General features: G+C 40.4%; 2 protein-coding genes across 5 annotated transcripts in view; one reads left to right on the forward strand and one right to left on the reverse strand.

Annotated features, from left to right (window-relative positions):
• Nucleotides 1–3752: 3752 nt before the first annotated feature.
• PSMD10 (proteasome 26S subunit, non-ATPase 10) lies at nt 3753–11312 on the reverse strand. Of its 3 annotated transcripts, none has more exons than XM_004590178.4 (5): nt 11180–11312; nt 8922–9020; nt 6507–6653; nt 6322–6409; nt 3753–4157 (listed from the first exon to the last, which is right to left on the reverse strand). In XM_004590178.4, exons 1-5 carry the CDS (start codon nt 11291–11293, stop codon nt 4150–4152), a joined length of 456 nt encoding a protein of 151 aa, XP_004590235.1. In that variant the 5' UTR covers nt 11294–11312; the 3' UTR covers nt 3753–4149. The 3 variants fall into 3 exon arrangements, with proteins under 3 accessions (XP_004590235.1, XP_012783840.1, XP_058515212.1); XM_012928386.3 differs by having other exon boundaries at nt 6243–6409; XM_058659229.1 differs by having other exon boundaries at nt 4020–4157; nt 6256–6409.
• Nucleotides 9012–20350, forward strand: part of ATG4A (autophagy related 4A cysteine peptidase) — a 68783-nt gene continuing 57444 nt past the window's right edge. The window contains exon 1 of one of the 2 annotated variants that reach the window (XM_058659227.1): nt 9012–9138. In XM_058659227.1, coding sequence (XP_058515210.1) covers nt 9117–9138 — 22 coding nt within the window. In that variant the 5' untranslated portion in view covers nt 9012–9116. Of the gene's footprint in view, nt 9139–11469; nt 11605–20350 lie in introns of those variants that run through there. The other variant, XM_004590179.3, reaches the window with a different exon arrangement.

Genomic DNA, 20350 nt, shown 5'->3' on the forward strand with positions numbered 1-20350 from the left:
AGGAGCTCTTCCAGGTCTCCCATGCGGGTGCAGGGTCCCATGGTTTTTGGGCCGTCCTCGACTGCTTTCCCAGACCACAAGCAGGGAGCTGGATGGTAAGTGGAGCTGCCGGGATTAGAACCGGCGCCCATATGGGATCCCGGCGCATTCAAGGTGAGGACCTTAACACTATCACGCCGGGCCCTCAATTCATTATTTTTTCTTCCTCGTCAAATTCTGCTTGCTATTTTTGGGTAATCCCAGATCTTTGAGTATTTGGCAAAAGCTATGAATGATCTTCCCAGAAAAACACACATACAAATGTCTACATTGAATTTTAGACAGTCTGGACTGGTGCTGTGGCCCAGCAAGCTAAGCCACTGCCTGAGAGTCAGTTATTTCATGTGGGCACAGGTTCAAGTCCTGGCTGTTCCACTTCGAATCCAGCTTCATGTTAATGTACCCGGGAAATCAGTGGAGGATGTCCCAAGCGCGTGGGCTCCGGCACCCACAGGGGAAGACCAGGCTCCTGACTTTGGGCAGGCCTAGCCTTGGCTGTTGCAGGCATCTGGAAGTGAGCCAGTGAATAGATCTGTCTCTTTGCCTTCCAGATAAAAATAAAATTTAAGAAAGAACTCTCAAACTGTATCAGACTTGCTGACTGATTTGAGGGCTCAGTAGTGAAACAGAATATGGAAACCAAAAATGGCAGACACAGCCATGGAGGCTTCTCACGGTAATGGGTGTGCCTGAGAAACTGGGAAATCAAAACGTTGGGGACATACTGACAGGTCCAACAGGGTGCAATAACATACAATGAATCTAGAATCCATAGAACCTTACTGAAACTGTAGATCCTGCAGACACTAAAAAATGTAATGTTTCCCACTGCTTTCCTAAACCAAATTCTTCTATCTTGTATTTTCAGTTGTGCTTTGTAACTAACTTGTCTTTTTTTTTTTTTTTGAGTCCTTTTGGAAATAAATGTAAAACCTGCTGACCTTGATTCATCTTCATGTCTATCAGGTTTTCTGTCCGAACAGGTAACACTTCGATCAATATCTAAGTCTATTAATACTCTTAGTTTATAGGAACTAGAACTAGTAATTTAAATATTAAGTCATTTTGCTTGAAATGACAAAAGCCTATAAATTACCCGAGGTTTGAAGTCATTTGCACTGCTCATTGAATAACACTTACTGAAGAACCAGAATGAGTTTTTACCCACCTCCCGAGCCCGTTGCTTCAGATAATACGCTCAATACCTTCAGTTCTAACAAACTCTATTAGACAAAAATCTAGGCTGATTTCACTTAAAAACATTGGAAACAATTTCTCCACCATCATTTCTCTTGCTAGAATTGCATTTTATTCCATACGATTTCATGAGCAGTGTTTATATAAAGATGAACACTCAATATACTGATGTAGGGGCCAGCACTTGGCTTAGTGTTTCAGATGCTCATTAGGGCAGCCATATCTCATACTGGGTGCCTGCTTTCGATAGCTGACTCTGCTCTGACTGCAGCTTCCTGCTAGTGTGAACTCCAGGAGGCAGCTGTGATTGCTCAACTAACTTGATTTCTGCCATGCACGCAAGAGACCTGGCTTGATTTTCCCCTTCCTTGCTTCAGCCTACCCAGCTCTCAGGCTTTGCGGCCATTTGGGAAGTCAAGCAGGGGCTGGAAACTTTCTCTGTCACATAAAGGCAAATTGAAGAAAGACTCTGGGCCCAGCGTAGTGGGTAAAACCGTGGCTTGCCATACTGGCATGCTCTATGAGTGACGCCTCATGTCTAGATTGCTTCAGAATCCAGCTCCTTGCTAACGTCCTAGGAAAGAGTGGAGGATAATGTCTCAAGTGTCTGGATTTCTGCATCCACGTGGGAGACCTGGATGAAGTTCCTGGATCCAGGCTTTGGCCTGGTCCAGCACGGATCATTGTGGCTATCTAGGGAATAAGTCAGTAGATGGAAGATCTCTGACTCTCCCTCTCTAACTCTTCCAATATAGAAGAAATTCTTTTTACAAAAGGGTATAGATATTGAAGTAAAAAGAGTTTGCATATTGGTACCACAATTCATCCTTACAAATCTGATTTTAGCTACTAGGCATTAGTCTTTGACCCAAAATTAATATAAATTTGCAGGTTCACCTGGATGGGCTTATTTCAAGCAACACTGGCAGTGTAAAATTCAAATGAAAAAATAACTTAAAGACTTACTTGAGGTTCATCAGTTTTATGATTGGAAATCACTTAAGATGTTTCTCTAAATTGAGCTCAAATTTACACTTATCAATTTCATTTTACTGTATTTAATTAGCAATTCAGAATACTATTTTTAGATTGCAGTTGCAATTCAAATTCAACTGATTTGATTGACTTTAGAATAACAAAACCTAGGGAAGGTATGGAGTTTGCTTTGCATGTGCTGAGATCCCATATGGGCACCAGTTCTAATTCCAGCGGCCCCACTTCCCATCCAGCTCCCTGCTTGTGGTCTCGGGAAACAGTCGGGGATGGCCCAAAGCCTTGGGACCCTGCAGCCGCGTGGGAGACCTGGAAGAGCTCCTGGCTCCTGGCTTTGGATCGGCGCAGCACCGGCCGTTGCGATCACTTGGGGAGTGAATCATTGGACAGAAGATCTTCCTCTTTGTCTCTCCTTCTCTGTATATCTAATTTTCCAATAAAAATAAGATAAATATTTTTTTAAAAAAAGAGTAACAAAACCTGAGAAATGTTTTCACTAAGAATTTTAAGGTGTGAGTGACTGATTTCAAAGATAACTGGGGGACCAACACCATGGCACAGTGCATTAAGCCTCTGCCTGAAGTGCTGGTACCCTATATTGGTGCTGCTTTGAATCCTGGCTGATCCATTTCTGATCCAGCTCCTTCTACTGTGCCTGGAAATGCAGAGGAAAGTGGCCCAAGTCCTCATGCCCCTTCACCCATGTGGGAGACACAGAAGAAACTCCAGGCTCCTAGCTCTGAACTAGTATAACTTCAGCCACTGGGGTCATGTGGGGAGTGAACCAGTGGATGGATGATCTCTGTCTCTCCTTCTCTCTGTAAATCTGTCTTTAAAATAAACAAAAAAAAATTTTTTTGAAAGAAAATTTGGGAGATTCTTCCAATATTTTATTTTTTTTGTGTCTTTTTCCCCTGTATTTTTATTTTCAATTTATGATACAATCCCGTAGGCTCTGGGATTTCCCTTACCCGCTCCCCAAATTTTCTCCCCCCAAAATGATTTCTCCGATATTATTACAATAGTAATTTTTAAAATTTAATAGGAATCAAAATACATTTCTGCTACATATAATTTTAACCAGCTTAACATTTTTTTTTCAGTACAGGATGATCTAATATAGATAACTTCAAAGCTTCCTTTTCAAAAACAATGTTTTGTTTTAGAGAGACACAAGTCATCAGTAAGATACATGGCTCCACAGGCTATCATTTTCCTTATTTTAGAGTATGTTCTCTAGTTTAAAATTTGGTCCATTTATACATAAACTCACTCCTGTAACAAAAGTAAATTAAATGTTACAATTCCAAAAAAGACCCAGCAATCAGAAATATCTGGCGTGGGCCTCTGAGTGAACTTGAGAAACAAGTCAGGACGTTTCAAGTGTGTGCGGAGGAACATACTGAATCCACCCAGAGCCATGCGGTGGGACACGTGGCCTGCTGCTCTGGAGGTTGTCCGCGTCGCAGGGGCATGGAAAGTACACAGGGAGGTGTGAAAACCTGCAGCAGACGCAGAACCACTTGTTCCAAATAAATCAAGATTTCATACAGAATAATACACAATAGTCTTGACAGTTATTAAATGCCTGGGAGGCAAGGTGAGCATGTAAAACTGGTGCCTCAGCAGGAATATCAGGCAACATGTTCATACGGACTTAAAAGATGAGAAAACGTCACAATTCACAGAGGATACCTGATGCCCAAGGGTGTAAGTTTCCAGGACACTGGGGACAACAGAGCAAATATACAGAGGAAGGATAAATGCCAGCTGCTTAATCTTCCACCATTCTCTTGAGGATTAAACCCAGGCCGCCCTTGGCCACTTGCAGGGGTGTCTTCTCTTCTTTATTCTCAATGTAAATGCTCGCTCCTTGGGACACCAACAGTTTTGCCTCTTCCACTCTCTCCTCATCACAGGCTAAGTGTCTGAAATCAGGGATCACAACAAACCGTCAGTCCTACCAGGTCTACATGATGGGTAGACTCTGCTACCAGGTGCTCTAAACTGCATCTTGTTAGAAAGTGATACTACTGCAAAGTTATTCACTCAGAAAACCAATGCATATGGAAAATCCTTAATACCACATCGTAAATCAAAACTGTGGCTTAAGGAATAATGTCCTTATTTTAAGGAGATTATTTTCAAGTCATCCTAAACATTTCCCAAATGATTCAGGGTTAGAATTTAGAAAAGCCTCAATTTATAACTTGGTTGTATCAATTCACATACCTTAAATCTGAGAAACATAGTTCATAATTTTTCATCTCATCTGATTACTACACCCATCTCTCCCAGGCTAGCAAGGTTCTGTGTGTTGGGTCAGAGGTTAAAGTTCTTCCTTCTGATGATACGGCTGAGCAGTAAACTGAGTGGGGGAGGAAAAACCAGCTTTCTGTCAGGCCCTGGAGAATTTGCCAGGCAGGGTAGTAGGCACTTTACATGTTATTTTACTTGAGGAAGCAGTTATAATCTTTATATTTCATATGAGGAAATGAAGATTTAACAAGGCCAAGTAAATGCCCTGCGCTACTTATATAAATATTTAAGACAGTCGGTAAGTGGCAAAGATCGGATCAGGGCGAGAACAATCAGGTATTCCTAAACCCTCTGCTGGCCCGTGAGCTTCTACTGTGTCACTCCAAGACAATGACTAGACCTTTCTGCCTTTCTGCAAAAATGTACGGAGCAAAGCTAGAACATGCAGGTGTCTCTAAAGAAAACGCTCAGAATGACAGGATAACAAATTGTAAAGCAAGATTTAAAAAAACTCCACACTTAAAAAAAAGCTGGCTTAAAGTCACACAGAAAAAAAAGCTGAACTTTAAGTACTGTGGAAGAAAATATCAAGGGAGACTAGGGCTTCCTCATGTCATACACATCAAAGGTCAGTAGATTTGAGACTTAAACACAGAACAATAACAATCACCCACGAACAAAACTAACGAGATGTTAATCAAAACTTGCAATAACATATGAGTAAATTTTAACTAATTCCAGGGTGAAGAGTTTTCTGGATATGAGGAAAGATTAATAGTTTTGACAACACAGTAATTCAAACTTTTGTTATTTTTTTTGGAATAAGACAAACTGGGAGAAATATTTTTAACTAATATGGCAGAAAGTTAACATTCTTATTATATAAGATCAAAACCCAGTTAAAAACAAATTAATTCTCAAAATAAAACAAATGGATAAAACAATTTGTCAGAGATGTCATTAGCCACAGGTGTAAAAAAACATTCACATTTACAGGTGAGAAAAATCTGAATTACGACTGTGAAATATCATTTCTCACATAACAAAAGTGGCACGGAAGGTGCTGGGGGATGGCAAAAAGGTACATTTCAATGGCTGCTGGAAGGGGAGGGTACAAAGCTGCAACTCCTCTGGAAGCAATCTGACAATATACAGCAATATTCTTAAAATGTGTTTTTTTCCCCTAAACTCAGTAATTCAACTTCTGAGAGCCTTATAGTAAGGTAATAAGAATCAGCAATATGGACAAAGGATTTTGTACAAAGTTGGTCAATGCGGCATTGCTTATGCTGGAAAACTAAAGAAAAAAAAGGTTTCAAATAAATTTTAGTAGAAAAGACTAAGTTATGGCATTTCCATGAAAGGAAAATATAGATAGCCATTACAAATATTTTCAACATTTAATGGCCTCGGAAAAGGCTCCCAGTGTACTAGGAGGTGAAAAGAACAAGATACAAAACTAAGTGTGCAGTGTGACCTCCATGATACTCTGGTCCATTTACATGTGTAAATCCACACCCCTGCATATGGAAGACTGGGAGGAAATACTCACAGATATCATCAGTGGGTATTTCTGAGTGGGAAGGTGACATACAGGTTTTATTTTCCAGCCCTGTTTTTGTGCGCTTTAAAATTATTTTGCCAATACCAAGTAGTGCATTTATAAGCAGAGTAAGAAAAGAAAGGATGTGTAAGAATTACTGCAAGAGGGCAAATGCCAGAAAGAACACAAATGATTGCTGCTTGTCACTTACAGAGGAGTATTACCCTCAGTGTCTTGGATGTTTGTGGATGCTTGGTAGTACAGAAGGATATGAATCATCCTCAAGTTACCCTTGGCTGCTGCCCGGTGCATTGAAGTCGCCTCATAATGGTCCTTAGCATCGGGATTAGCGCCGCCTTCCAGTAACATGACAGCAATCTGCAAAGAGAAAAACAAAACCCACACAAATCCACTCGTGTTGTGGGTCCACGTTTGGAACTCCACAGAAGCAGCCCAGGGATGGAACCATACAGACCTCATGTCTGTTCTTGGAAGCTGCGTAATGTAGGGGAGTGCAGCCATTCTGATTGACGGCATTCACCTGTGCCCCCTTTGCCAGCAGGGCTCTGACAATCTCATCCCGGCCAGCAGAAGCAGCGATGTGAAGAGGAGACCAACCTGCCTGTAAAAGAGGTAGGAGTGCAAAGACCAGTGAGATGGCAGTAGGAACATGTAGGTAGGGCTGTGTACAAATGGTTTTCCAAAGTAGCTTTTAAAAATGAAATTCCTTTTTTCTCTCCAGTGTGTGAAACAAGATTCATTTCAGAGAATCTCCTGCCCTAGCAACAGAAGGGGGCTCCAAAGTAGTAAACAGCCCAGAAATTCCTTTTCTTCCTCCTTACTAAGCACTGTGGGAAATTGGAAAACCACCTGTAAGAAAAGAAAGAAAGAAAGAAAGAAAGAAAGAAAGAAAGAAAGAAAGAAAGAAAGAAAGAAAGAAAGAAAGAAAGAGAAAGAAAGAAAGAAAGAAAGAAAGAAAGAAAGAAAGAAAGAAAGAAAGATTCCGTAACTCTGAACCTAACTGATGCATAAATCTAATTCTGATCTATATGTGTTTTCTACCATATTAGATCCTTCAGACAAAATTGGGGTCAATCACATGGTACCCTGTAAAGATTTACCATCTTTAAGTCAGCCAAAAATAAAAATTAAGGGGCTGGTATTGTGGCACAGTGGATTATGTCCCTGCCTGTGACATTGGCAACCCAAAACTAGAGTGTCAGTTCAAGTCCCCACTGCTCCACTTCTGATCCAGCTTCCTGCTTATGTTCATGGGAAGGTGATGGAAGGTGGCCTGAGCACCTGGGCCCCTGCCATCCATGTTGGAGATCCAGACAGTGCTCCTGGCTTCAGCCTGGCCTACCCTCAGCCTAGCCATCAGGGGAGTGAACCACTAGGTGGAAGACCTCATAGTCTTTCTATCTCACCCCTCTGTCACACTGTTTTTCAAAAATATCTTTAAGAAGTAATGGGCCTCCTCAGTGGCTCAGATGGAGCAGTGGACAGCATATCCAGGTGCATGTGGAGGATATGGCAATTCATTGGAGCCTGTAGAGGACACCTGGTACCATATAACAGAGGACGGAGGACAGAACAAATCAATCAACTACCCCAGCCACATGTTGGTAGTGAATATCTGCGCAGAGACTCTAAGATAGACTATGTCAGCCAGTGGATTCTGGAGAGATTTCATTGTGCTTGGAATGGTGAGATAGGTAGCAATTCAGATCTGTTGAACTATCAAAACCACTTGAGCAATGCCCTCAGAGCATGCCCCACATGGGGGACCCTGGGATGGGTCGGAGGCTGGGTGGGGTTTCTCCTTTTATCTTCTCCCTTCTTCCAAGAAGAAAAAAAGAGAATGTGGAAACAATGGTCTTACCTACTTTCCTATTGCCCCTGGCCCTTTATTTCCTAATCAACTATCTAAAGATCAGAATAAAATAATAAAAAAGAATTAAAAAAATAAAAGCAAGTAAGGTCAAGACCAGAAGACATAATTTTGTGAGCTTCATTTTCTAGAATTTCCACTTATTGTGCTGTATTTGTATGTGTCATTCTCATGAATTATACCTTTATTGGCTGCTTGTTACTTTAAAGTTTTTATTAGCTTAAAAGTTGGAAAAACAGACACAGAGATTTTTCTCTCTATTGTTTCTCTCAAATGGCCACAGCAGCCAGGGCTGGGTCTGATAGAAACCAGGAGCCCAGCACTCAATCTGGGTATCACATGTTTGTAACAGGGACTGTAGTGCGGGAATCATCACCTCCTGCTTCCCAGGGTATGCATCAGCAAGAAGCTGGAACTGGAATTGGAGCCAAGACACAGACTCTGACACTCTACTACAGGAAGTGGATGCTCCCGGTGGCCTTTAACTGCTGTGCCAAATGTACATCTTTGGTTGCACATTGCTTTATCATGCGAGTCTTCTGTACTACATTCAAGTATTTCTCCAATTGTTATTTTCTTGCTATTAGTAATATCAACATCCTAGAAAAGGAATTTTTGCCTACCAATAATCCTAAAACCAGCCACAACATTACAATAAACCTCTCTCTATAGCAAAAAAGACATTTAGGTCCTCATTACTCACACAATCTTCACCAAAAAAAAAAATGCCATATACTAAAAAAGAACTTGCAGTCTTTGAAGTTAACCACAATAAGCCCTAAGCTGTACACTTACCTTAAATCACAATGTACGAGCGGCAAAATGAGCACTGCAGCATAATGCAATCATTAGCCTCACGCTTCATCACCAGGGCCACAGTGGAATTTCCTAGTCATAAAGGTTACAGCTTTGTTTATGAGCTTAATACTCAGGCTTCTATAAACAGCAGTCTGGAGCCTAGAGATAAGTGGGAATTTATCGACGCTGCGTACTACTCACATCATCTTTATCATTCACCGGCACTCCAAGTTGCAGCAAGAATTCAACAATTTCTGTGTGTCCAGCTGAACATGCCCAGTGCAATGCAGTTCTGCTATCCTATAAGGGAAACCAAGAAGCAATAAAGCAACCTTCTTAAGGAGGGATAGAAGCAGAAAAGCAGAGAAAGATAACACTGGTGTTTGAAAACAAGAAATGGAGACCCCTGGATCCTCAGGTGAGTAATCTTCAGCTATATTGCTTACCAGAATAAGAGAGATGAGGACTTTAGTAACACGGGATGAATGACACTGAAGAACCTAACCCATTTGGAGCAGAATATGGTGATGAAAACAGTATAGCAAGAACTTGAATTCAAAGATTCGGCAGAGTTTTGGCTGTTCATGTTATTATTTCTGCATATTCCTGTCAGGCATCTGTGCCAGGCTTTTGATATGCCTTATCTCATCTCATCCTCACCTTGCTATACAGTGGCTATTACCCTCATTTTACAGATAAGGAAACAGACTGCTCAGGGTCAGCAGCACTTCCAGGGTTACATGGACAACCCCTGTCCGACTCTGATGTCTACAAGGACACTGGCCTCAAGTTAGACACTGTAGAAAGAACACATGAATCTTGTGGGGGAAGAAATAATCATAAGTCTAATTGCTATCATAATTTTATATTATATGTATGTTATATATATAATTATATATTATATTATATTATATGCAGAATTCCAGGCAATGAAATTCCTTTTTGTATAAAATGATAAACTAGGAGGTAGGTCCTGTTTTCTCAAAGGAAGTGATGGGTGTATTTTAATGAGCCTTGTGTAACAAAATCGTCTTACATTTTATTGTTAAAATTTTTTAAACACATATAAAAGCAGAAGGAATCTAACTGAAAATTACACACCTAGTACTAGATTTAACAGTAGATATTCTGCAACATTTGTTTCACCTAATTTTTTTCTCCTTGCTGAGCTTTTTTTAAATCCTAAATATCATGACTTTTCATCTTCAATTCTTTCAGTATCTAAAATGCAAGGAAACTTTCTTATATGACCATGAGGGTACTATCACACCTATAAAAATGAACACTCCTTCATACTATCTAATATTCATTCTGTATTCAGGTTTTCCTAACTTTCCAGTAAACGTCCTTCAGCAATTGGTTTAAATCAGGATCCACACAAAAGGCACAGAGTTCATTTGGTTGGGATCCTTAGCCTCTTGATGCTGAAGAAGTTCCTCACATTATTATTTTTTTTTTCTGCCCTTGCCTTCACTGAACCCCGGTTATCTTTTCATGGAGTGTTAGTAAATCTTAACTTACTATGAATTTTTATATTAACTTTAAATTATTAAATAGCATTAGTCCAGAAGAAAAGAAACTAAAAACTTACAAGGCAATTTTTGGATGGAGTAGTGAAGGAAAGTTCCAGAAAAAAAGTTTCTAGATTCAAATTCTTTTCCAAAAAGGCCCAAAAGGAAGATAGGGAATGACAGGTCAGTATCTTGCTAGTGCTTGCAACAGTGCCTGTCGAACAGGATGCCAAGTATAAACACACGCAGCTTTCCCGACGGCACCGTCAATCTTTCCAGAAACTCACAATAGAGGCTGGTGGATCCTCCCCAAGGGTCATCCAGTGTCCTCCACGTCTGTCCTTCTTCTTTCCCAGGGAGATCCCTGCCAGGGTCTAATGGCTCTGCTCTCCTTTGCAAAATGTTTTCCAGGGGCCCCATCCCTAGTTCTCAAAGTCCCACGTAAACTTCCCTCTTGAGTATTCAGTACAATCTTGAATCGGACCTTTGTTTTTGTGATTATTGTATTACTATCTGCTTTATCCACTCGACACTAGCCCTGGCTCCGAGCAAATTGCTCGGCACAGAAGAGGCATTCTGTTACACGTGTTTGGTTGAATGCAATTGCTAGTAAAGGTAATGGTACAAAAAAACTTTCCTCATGGCTATCTCAAAACCTAGGCATTTCTGGAAAACGCGATAGACGCCTCACAGCGAAAATTCAGCAAGTTAAGCTCCAAGCCAAAATAATAATAATGACAACAACAATAACAAAAATAAAGGAGGTCTGAAGGATTCAGCCTCTGCAGCCGGATCACGAGTCCTGGGATGACACTGGGGTATTTGACGGGGCGCCGGGGGCGGGGATCCGCCGTTCACAGAATCGGCCTCCACGGGGGCCGCGCCCGAAAAGCCACGTCGGGCTTCACCGGCACCGCCTCACGCGGACAGGCCCTAGAGCTCCATTACCTGGTCGGTTCTAGTAGCCAAGGATTTATCGGCCAGGATGCTCTCCCTCAGCTCCTCCAGCTTCCCAGTGTAGGCCAGGTTGCAGACCATTAGGTTAGACACACACCCCTCCATTTCGCTTTCCCAGGATCTCCGCGAAGCGCCAGGAACGTCCGCCTCACGTCGCTGGCGCCGCTTGCCGGTCAAAGGAACCAGTAGAGTTCCACCAATCACAGGGCTTCCTCATCCCCTTGTTTCTTTTCCCATCCCGTGGTGTCTCTGGGAGTTGCAGTTTAAAGGCAGTTCCGGGCAGGGAGGCGCCTTTGCCGCCCTCAGTGACTCACCTCCTAGCAGAACGGAACTACAAGTCCCAGGGTCCCTTGCGACCGCCATAGTCAAGTTGCCGGTGGAATTGGCCCAGGATGACAGCTGAAGAATGGAGTCAGGTACGGGGAGCGGCTTCGTGTGGACTCGTTTAGAAGAGTCGGGGTGGGTGGTCGCTGTTGGGCCATTGAGTCGGCTACGTGAAACGGGTGCGCTGGGAGCGCAGGAGAGTTACGGGAGCCTAAAGATCCTATCCCTCTCGGGGCCTTGACCTGCTGTAGCAGGCGGAAGGGACCACAGTTGGAGCTGAGTCCTGCCGCCAGAGCTTGAACCAGCGACTGTAGCTACCCTCCCCCTCCCTGCCACCGCCCAGAGAGTAGAAAGAAGTAGGGGTTTGCGACGCTGATATCTCGGGCGGCGTGGCATCAGGGCGCAGTTCTGCTACAGCTGTGATAGCATATGACACCATACCGATGTGCCAGGATGATGCCAAAGGCGGGGTGTGATGCCGCGGGAGCTACTTGATAGCTAAGAGGCTTCAGTGAGTCCCCAGCCTGGGCACATCACAAACTTGCTGAGGGTCATTTTAGGGATACCGTGTTGCTTTGGTGTTGTCGCTCTAAGATCACAATAATGATGCCATCGAGGCTTTGCTAGGACTCTTAGGTCAATAGTGCTTCTTTTTATGGAAATGGCAAATAGTACTACAGCAGAAGAGGTGTAGGGCTTAGCCTTTGTGGAACATATTCAGAAGGGCAGTATACCAAGAGCTAGTCGTGATAAGAACACATTTAAGAAAGAAATGTTTATGTTTATCCTGTTGCAGTGTACGAGAGAACTTGGCACGTTTCCTGTAAAGAGCCAGACAGTGAATGTTTTAAACTTTGCAGGCCAAAAGGCAAAACTGAGGGTATTTTTAGGTACTTACAGAAGAAGAAGAGAGAAAAAAAATGTCAGCAAATGTGCATTGATGAAATTCAAAGTATAATTAGTGAGTGCTTTCTTGTAATTACTGAACTACTGAGTTATTAGTATTGCTAGTATAAATAGTTGTAATAATTATTAGAATTATTAGTGTAAGTAGTCATTTCTTTTTGCTTAATTGGAGCTCAAAGCTACTGTTCTGTTATCAAAATCGATGCAAAATGTTCACCGAGTAATGCTGATGTGTAATGAGATTTTATCCATTTTGTGTTTGAAAATGCATTTTCGTGTAGACATACTGCAAAAATACTGATATCATCTTGTGACTATTTTAAAATTATTTACATAAATTTTAAAAATTTTGCAATAGTTTTAGCTATAGAAAAGTTATAGAGCACAGAATTCCTGTATATTGTTTACCCAGTTTCCCCTATTGTTTTTCTCTGTGTTAGTAGCTTTATTGAGTTAAATTTCAGTAATTGAATTTTTTTTTTAGTAACTTTATGGAGTTACGCTGTCAACACCATAAGTCAGTTTTATAACATTTTCATCTTCCCAGTAAGATCCTTTATGACCAACTTACACTTAATCCTCATTCCCACTGCTGGGCCCTGTCTGCCATCTACTCTTTTGTCTATAAATTTGCCAATTGTGTTGCTTTCATGTAATTGAAATCTTGTGCTGTGTGATCTCTGGTGTTTGACTTCTTCCATTTCCCTTGATATTGCAGCATGTGAGTATTTCCTTATTTTTATTGTCACAGATTTATTCCACTTTGTGTATGTAGTGTGGTTTTTGACTGCTCATCTGTCAGCAAACATCGTTTGTAGTTTCTTTGGTTGTCATGAATAATGGTGCTAACAGCATGGGTGTGGAGGTCTGACTGGATATATTTTTCTTTCTCTTTGATAGGTTCCTAAGGATTGTGTTACTAGGTCAAAGGGGAACTTTAAGCGTAAGATTTAATGTATTGCAAAACTGTTTTCCAAAGTAGCAACACCATTTTTTTTAAGATTTATTTTATTTTTATTGCAAAGTCAGATATACAGAGAGGAAGAGAGACAGAGAGGAAGATCTTTTGTCCGATGGTTTGCTCCCCAAGTGATCGTAACAGCCGGTGCTGTGCCTATCTAGAGCCAGGAGCCAGGAGCTCTTCCGGGTCTCCGACGCGGGTGCAAGGTCCCAAGGCTTTGGGCCATCCCCGACTGTTTCCCGAGACCACAAGCAGGGAGCAGGATGGGAAGTGGAGCTGTGGGGATTAGAACCGGCACCCATATGGAATCCCAGCACGTTCAAGGCAAGGACTTTAGTCACTAGGCCACTGTGCTGGGCCCACCATTTTGTTTTTTCACTAGGAATGTATGAGAGTTCCTGTTTCTGCATATCCTTGCCAACACTTTTTATGGAGTGTTTTTTGTTATAGTCAGCCTAAGTAGGTGAGAAATTACATCTCAGTATGTTGAGTGGGGGGAGATAGAGACAGAGATAGATAAAGAGAGAGAGATTGATTTTCTGCCCATTGGTTTTCTCTCCAAATGCCTGTGTCAGTCAGAGGTGGGCCAGACTAAAGCTGGGAGGCAGGAACTAAATGTAGGTGTGTAAGTGGTGGGAATGCAGCCTTAGCAGTTGCCTATTGGGGTGTGCGTTGGAAGGAAAATGGAACGCACAGTGCAGCTGGGACTCAGTCCCAATCATAGGTTGGAATGTGGCGTGGGCATCCTACGTGGAACAGTGACTACTGTGTCAAATGCCTTACCCTCACTGCACTTCCATGTGATGTTTCTTTAGTGACTCATGGTGCTGAGCTTTTTTCATGTGTTCATTAACCATTCAAATTCCTTCCTATGTGAAATGTCTTTACTATCTTTTCCCCATGTTTAAATTGGAAGAGTTATCTTATTGTTGAAATTATAAGAATTCATTTTGTAAAAGATATTATTATTTTTTAATTTGAAAGGTAGAATTATTGCAAGAGAGAAACACACACAGAGAGACTTTCCATCTGCTAGTTTACCTGCAAATGGCTACAATGGGCAGAGCTGGGCTGGTCTGAAGCCAGGAGACAGGAGCTTCATCCAGGCCTCCCATGTGGATGTGGGGGCTCAATCACTTGAGCCCTCTTCCAATGTTTTCCAGTCCATGAGTCAGGAGCTGGATTAGAAGTGGAGCTGCCAGGGCACAAAACAGACCTCATATGGATGCTGGCATCACAGGTTTAACTTGCTAAACCACAGTACCGGCCCCCCTAAGAATTTTTGGTATATTCTAGGTACAAGTCATTGACAGTTAAATGATACGGAAATATTTTCTCTCAGCTATGTGTTTGTCTTTTCATTTTCTTTTATAAATTGTATTTCAAAGATTATTTGTGTAAAAGAGAAAAGAGAGAGAGAGAGAGAGAGAGAGAGAGAGAGAGAGAGAGAGAGAGAGAGAGAGAAAGAAATATAGATAGATAAGAGGGAGAGCTCCCTTCCAGTGGTTTGCTTTCAGATGCCGGTGATGGCTGACACTGGGCCAGGACTGTTACTAGGTCATAGGGTGTCGGTGACTTGACAGTGCAATCCGAGCACCTCATATGAGTGGCAGGAACCAAACAATTGAACCATCATCTTTGCCTCCCATAATCTGCGTTAGCAGAAAGCTGGAGTCAGGAGCTAGAGTTGGGTATCAAAGCCAGACATGTCTAGTATGGGGCACAGGCATTTTAACTGTTGCCTTAACCATCATGCTGAATGACCAGTCCTCTCTTCTTTTACATATTGGTATCTTTGTAATAAAAATGAATTTTGATGAGATTCAATTCATCATTTTTTTCTTTTATGGACTGTGCTTTTGATGTTGTACCTAGTAAGTTTTTGTATAATCCAAGGTCTCAATAATTTCCACCATTTCCTTCTAAAAGTTTTTCTATTTCTTATATTTAACTCCGTGGTCTATTTTGAATGACTTTTGATGAGTAGTATGAGCACATAAGGGCAACTTTTTGTATGTGTATCCTCAAATTGTCACCAGTGCTATTTACTGAGTCGCTTAACATTTAGATCTTATAGTGCTGCGCTATATTTATCGCAACTGATAAGCCCACATTAGTGTGTGACTGCGAGTTATGCTCCACACTTTATTCCCACTTACTAGTATATCCTTGGGTGGAGTCAGATCCAAGGTACCACATAGCATTCAGTCACTGCGTCTCCTTGGCTGTTTATTTGCTGCAGTTTCTGGGAATTTTCTTGTTTTGATGTCCTTGGGAGTTTGGTCAGATGTTTTGTAGAAAGCCTATCGGTTTGTGTTCCTCTGATGTGTTTCTCCTGATTTGACTGGGATTGTGTTTTTGGGAAGTTACCTGCAGAGCTTAACATTCTTATAATACATAGAATCTACAAAAAGCCCATACAAATTATGTGTTATGAAAAACCGTGCATGGATTACAAAATAGTTTGTACCATATCTTTCATTCCGTTTTATCTGAACCTTTTTAAGTTGCCTCATGGGCATATGAGTGTATGGTTTTAATGAAGGATGCTCATTGTCTAGGGTGGAATACAATTAGATTCTTCTGTTTGTTTGCTTTTTAACATGTTATTGTTTTACAAATGAATAACTTCTAATTGAAGGCTAGATGAGGGCCCCTCATTCGAACAATTTCCTTTGCACTTGCTTCAAGGACCACAAATCACTGCTAAAATTATAGGTTGAACTTGAAAACCAAAAACTTAAAATGTATTTTGTGTGGGATGTAGATACTTCGTGTTATTTTAACTTTTTAAAGTTAACTATTTTGTGGTGTAATTTGTACATTGTAAATTTTACCCTTTTTCATGTGTAAAGTTCAGTGTACTTGGATAAACATATACTGTTATGCAACTACCAACACAATCAAGGTATAGATTATTTCTATTGTATTCACAAGTTATTTTGTGTTCCTTTGTGTTCATTTCTTCCTTCTTACTCCAAGCTCTTGACAGCTACTAAGCTGATTTCTAATATTGTAGCCTTGCTTTCCAGTGTATGATTTAATGATTGTATTTACAGAGCTACTATTGACACAATCTTACTTTAAATCATTTCCATCGCCCTGGAAGGACATTTTGTGCTTGTTTTCAGTCACTCCTCATTTCTAGCCCAAGGCCCAAGCAAACAATAATATGTTTTCTGTCTTTCAAGTTTTATTAAAATTTATTTGTTTAAGAAAGAACAAGTGAAAATGAGAGAGAAAGAGACAGAGTATGTTCCCACCCACTGGTTCACTTACCAAATGCCTGGAGCTGGCCTGAGGTCAAAGCCAGGAACCAGAAATTGAATACAGGGCTTTTGTGTGGGTGACAGGACTTCCATCACTTGAGCTGGCATTAACACTTCCCAAGACCCAGCAGGAAACTAGAATCAGGAGCTGGAGCCAGTTACAGACCTAGCTAACCTGATAGAGGATGTTGGGTATATTAACTGATGTCTGTCGCTCAGGCAAATGCCAACTCCTTTCCATTTAAAGAGAATTCTGGGATTTTCTTATGTAAGAACATAATTTGTGGTGTTTTAGGACCAAGTTTTCCATGTAGCACAATGTTTGTGAAATTTAATCAAATTATAGTATGTGTCAATACTTCATTCCTTTTAATGCCAAAGCAATACTCCAGTTTTTGGATGTAACATATCCAATCCATTCCTCAGTTTATGGGTAACTGGATTCTTATAACCTTTTGGTTATTATGAATAATGTTACAATAAATGTCCTTCTACAAGTTTTTGCACGTGTATGTCTTCATGTCTCCTGGGTACATAGCTAGGAAAGGAATTGCTGAGCCATATGATAACTTTATTTTTAACTTTCTGAGGAACTGTCACTCTTTAGCAAAGTGAGTAAAACATTTACCAGCAGCATATGACGATTCACGTTTCTCCATATCTTCATCAATACTTATTTAGGTTTGTCTTTTTCACTTTAGCCATTCTTGTGTATGCAGTTTTCTATCTCATTGTAGTCTTGTTTTGAATTGTGACGGTATGGGAAGGATAAAAAAGCATCTTGACATTACCAGTAATTCAAACAATTCCAGTTGTTAACAAATGATTTCACTACAGTGTAAGTTTTACATATAAGCATTGTTTTGCCTTGTAATTTTAGATTGAGTTAAGAAATACTGTCAAATCTACAGCCAAAGCAAATGTCCAGAGTCATTCACTGTTCAGTAATGGTAGCTGAAAGCTCACATCCTTTGTTTTCTGTTGCTCTCACAGAGTACCTGAGACTGGGTAATGTATGGGAGAGAGATGATTTACTTTGGTTTTTTGGTTCTGGAAGCTGGGAAATCTGAATGTGCTGCCTACACCTGTTCAACTTCTGATGAGGGCTTTGTACTGCTTCAGTTCATAGTGGAAGAGTAATCGGCAAGAGTGCACGTAGAAAAAGATACAAAGATAAGAAGTGGACTTGCTTTCCAATAATTCTCTCTCCTAACTAATATGGTTCCATGAGTGCAAGTACTCGAGTACTCGCTATTGTGGAAAAGGCACCAATCCACTCTGAAGGCCCTACTGTTTCTCAGTAGTGTTGCATTAGGAATTAAAGTTTGAACACAGAAAGTTTTGGGGGTGCATTCAAACTATAGCATTGTACTTAAAAGTGTAAAATATCATTCTTACCTTTCTTGCCATATAAAACACAAGATGGGCGGAATTCGGCTCACTAGCCAGTTTGCTGATGACTGGGGTGGAACAAAAGTTCTCTGGATATGGTACGTATTTGCGAAATATTCATCCAGTTGATTATTATAGGCCTGTTATTTGGTATGTGCAAAGAATTGGATATAGTGACATTTCATTATAATGATACACTAAAAATTGGATTATTTCCACAAACAACCGGAAAAGCAATTCCAAATTCTCCTCCTACTTGTTTGAATAGTTTTCTTTAATAGGCAGTATGTTGTACTTTTATTTGATGTAACATGGTAGTTAATTCAGAGTCTTTTAAGCCCAGGGGTAAGGTACTTTTTAAGTTTTTTTATGACTGCAAGAGAAACAGCAGTTAGAGGAGAAGATCTCATTACTGTCTTCAAGTTATGGAGGAAGTATGTGGGTGAAATTTGTATCTGCAAAGACTGAAAGAGGGGTTCCTGTTTGATAGCATCTGAATTCCCAGTGGCTCATAAAGGTCAATGTTCTCTCCTGACTTTAAAAAAATGTTAATTTTAACATTTACTGCCAGACACTTGTGTTTTACATATGTTGTTGCATTTAATTCCAACAACTGTTAACATCTTTAGGTTTCAGATAAGGAGCTGAAACATTAAGTGAGGTGAAATAAATATGAATAAAGTATAATGGAGATAGTGTTGAAACTAAGTTCATAATTTAGAGTTTTATCCATAATATCCTTCTATCTTTATTATTTTAATTTTTAACTTTTTATATTCCACCAGTTTCATACATTTTTATTCACATGTAACAATTGTACATGTTTAAGGGGTAGAGTGTGTTGGTTTAACACATTTAACACATTTATACACTGTGAATTGATCAAATCATAAGGACATTTATTTCTATCTACTTATCATTTTTATGATTGGAACATTGAAGCTTTCCATCTCTTCATAAATATTCAGTATGTTATTGTGAACTGTGAAACTCTAGAACACATCCTTTCTTCTGTTTCAATACTTGTTTACTTTTACCCTCTCTTCCTCTTGTCCCCATTTCTAGTAATCACTTTTTTTTTTTAAAGATTTTATTATTATTGGAAAGCCGGATATACAGAGAGGAGGAGAGACAGAGAGGAAGATCTTCCATCCGATATTTCACTCCCCAAGTGAGCCGCAACGGGCCGGTGCATGCCGATCCGAAGCCGGGAACCAGGAACCTCTTCCAGGTCTCCCACATAGGTGCAGGGTCCCAAAGCTTTGGGCCGTCCTCAACTGCTTTCCCAGGCCACAAGCAGGGAGCTGGATGGGAAGTGGAGCTGCCGGGATTAGAACCGGCGCCCATATGGGATCCCGGGGCTTTCAAGGCGAGGACTTTAGCCGCTAGGCCATGCCGCCGGGCCCAGTAATCACTTTTGTATATTCCAATTGACTCATTTTTTTTTTACCTTACATATATGAGAGAGAACAAGTATTATTTATCTTTCTGTGCTTGGCTTATTTCACTTAACATAGTATTTCCCGGTTCCATTCATTTTTGTCACAAATGACAGGATTTTGTTCTTTTTTATGGTTGAATAGTATCTTATTGTGTATATATACCACTTTTTAAAAACTTGTTTATCCATCAGTGGGAACCTAGGTTGATTCTGTATCTTTGTTATTGTGACTAGCACCACATTAACCATGGGGATGTAGGTATGTCCTTCATATGATGATTTCTTTTCTTTTGGATGCACTACCAGAATTTTACCACTAGTCATCTAGATTCTGGATATTAGAGCAAGTCAGGTTTATTTTCTGCTAATAATAAGTAGCATTTATAGATCACATGTGTCAAATATTGGTTTAATCTCATACAATCCCCCCAGCCCCTACAATTTTAAACGAAAAATGCTGAGACACACAAGTGAAGTAATGTGTAAGATCACACAGTTTAGTAAAAGAGCTAAAATGAAATCTAGATCTGCTTTATCCCAAATCCTTAGCACTTAACTACTGTAGTATATTGATAAAGATTGCTAAAGATGGGATATGTGTAAATGCAAAGCTCAGATAATGGAATATTAATTCCCATCAGAGTTATTTGAGGGTGTGGCTCTGCTTATGCTTTGCAGAAATTGTTGTCATGCTTTAGATAAAACTTCTTGTGATGGTGGTAAAGTTCTATGTTTGTGCTGTTTGTTGTCACATGGTAGCCACTAGTCAGGTGTGGCCATTGAGCACTTGAAATGTGTCTAGGAAAAGAGCTTTTATAATTTTACTTAATTTTGATTATTGTAAATTTAAGTAGCTTTTTGTAACTAGT

The sequence above is a fragment of the Ochotona princeps genome, chromosome X (genome assembly GCF_030435755.1).
Source record: "Ochotona princeps isolate mOchPri1 chromosome X, mOchPri1.hap1, whole genome shotgun sequence".
NCBI classification, from domain to species: Eukaryota; Metazoa; Chordata; class Mammalia; order Lagomorpha; family Ochotonidae; genus Ochotona; species Ochotona princeps.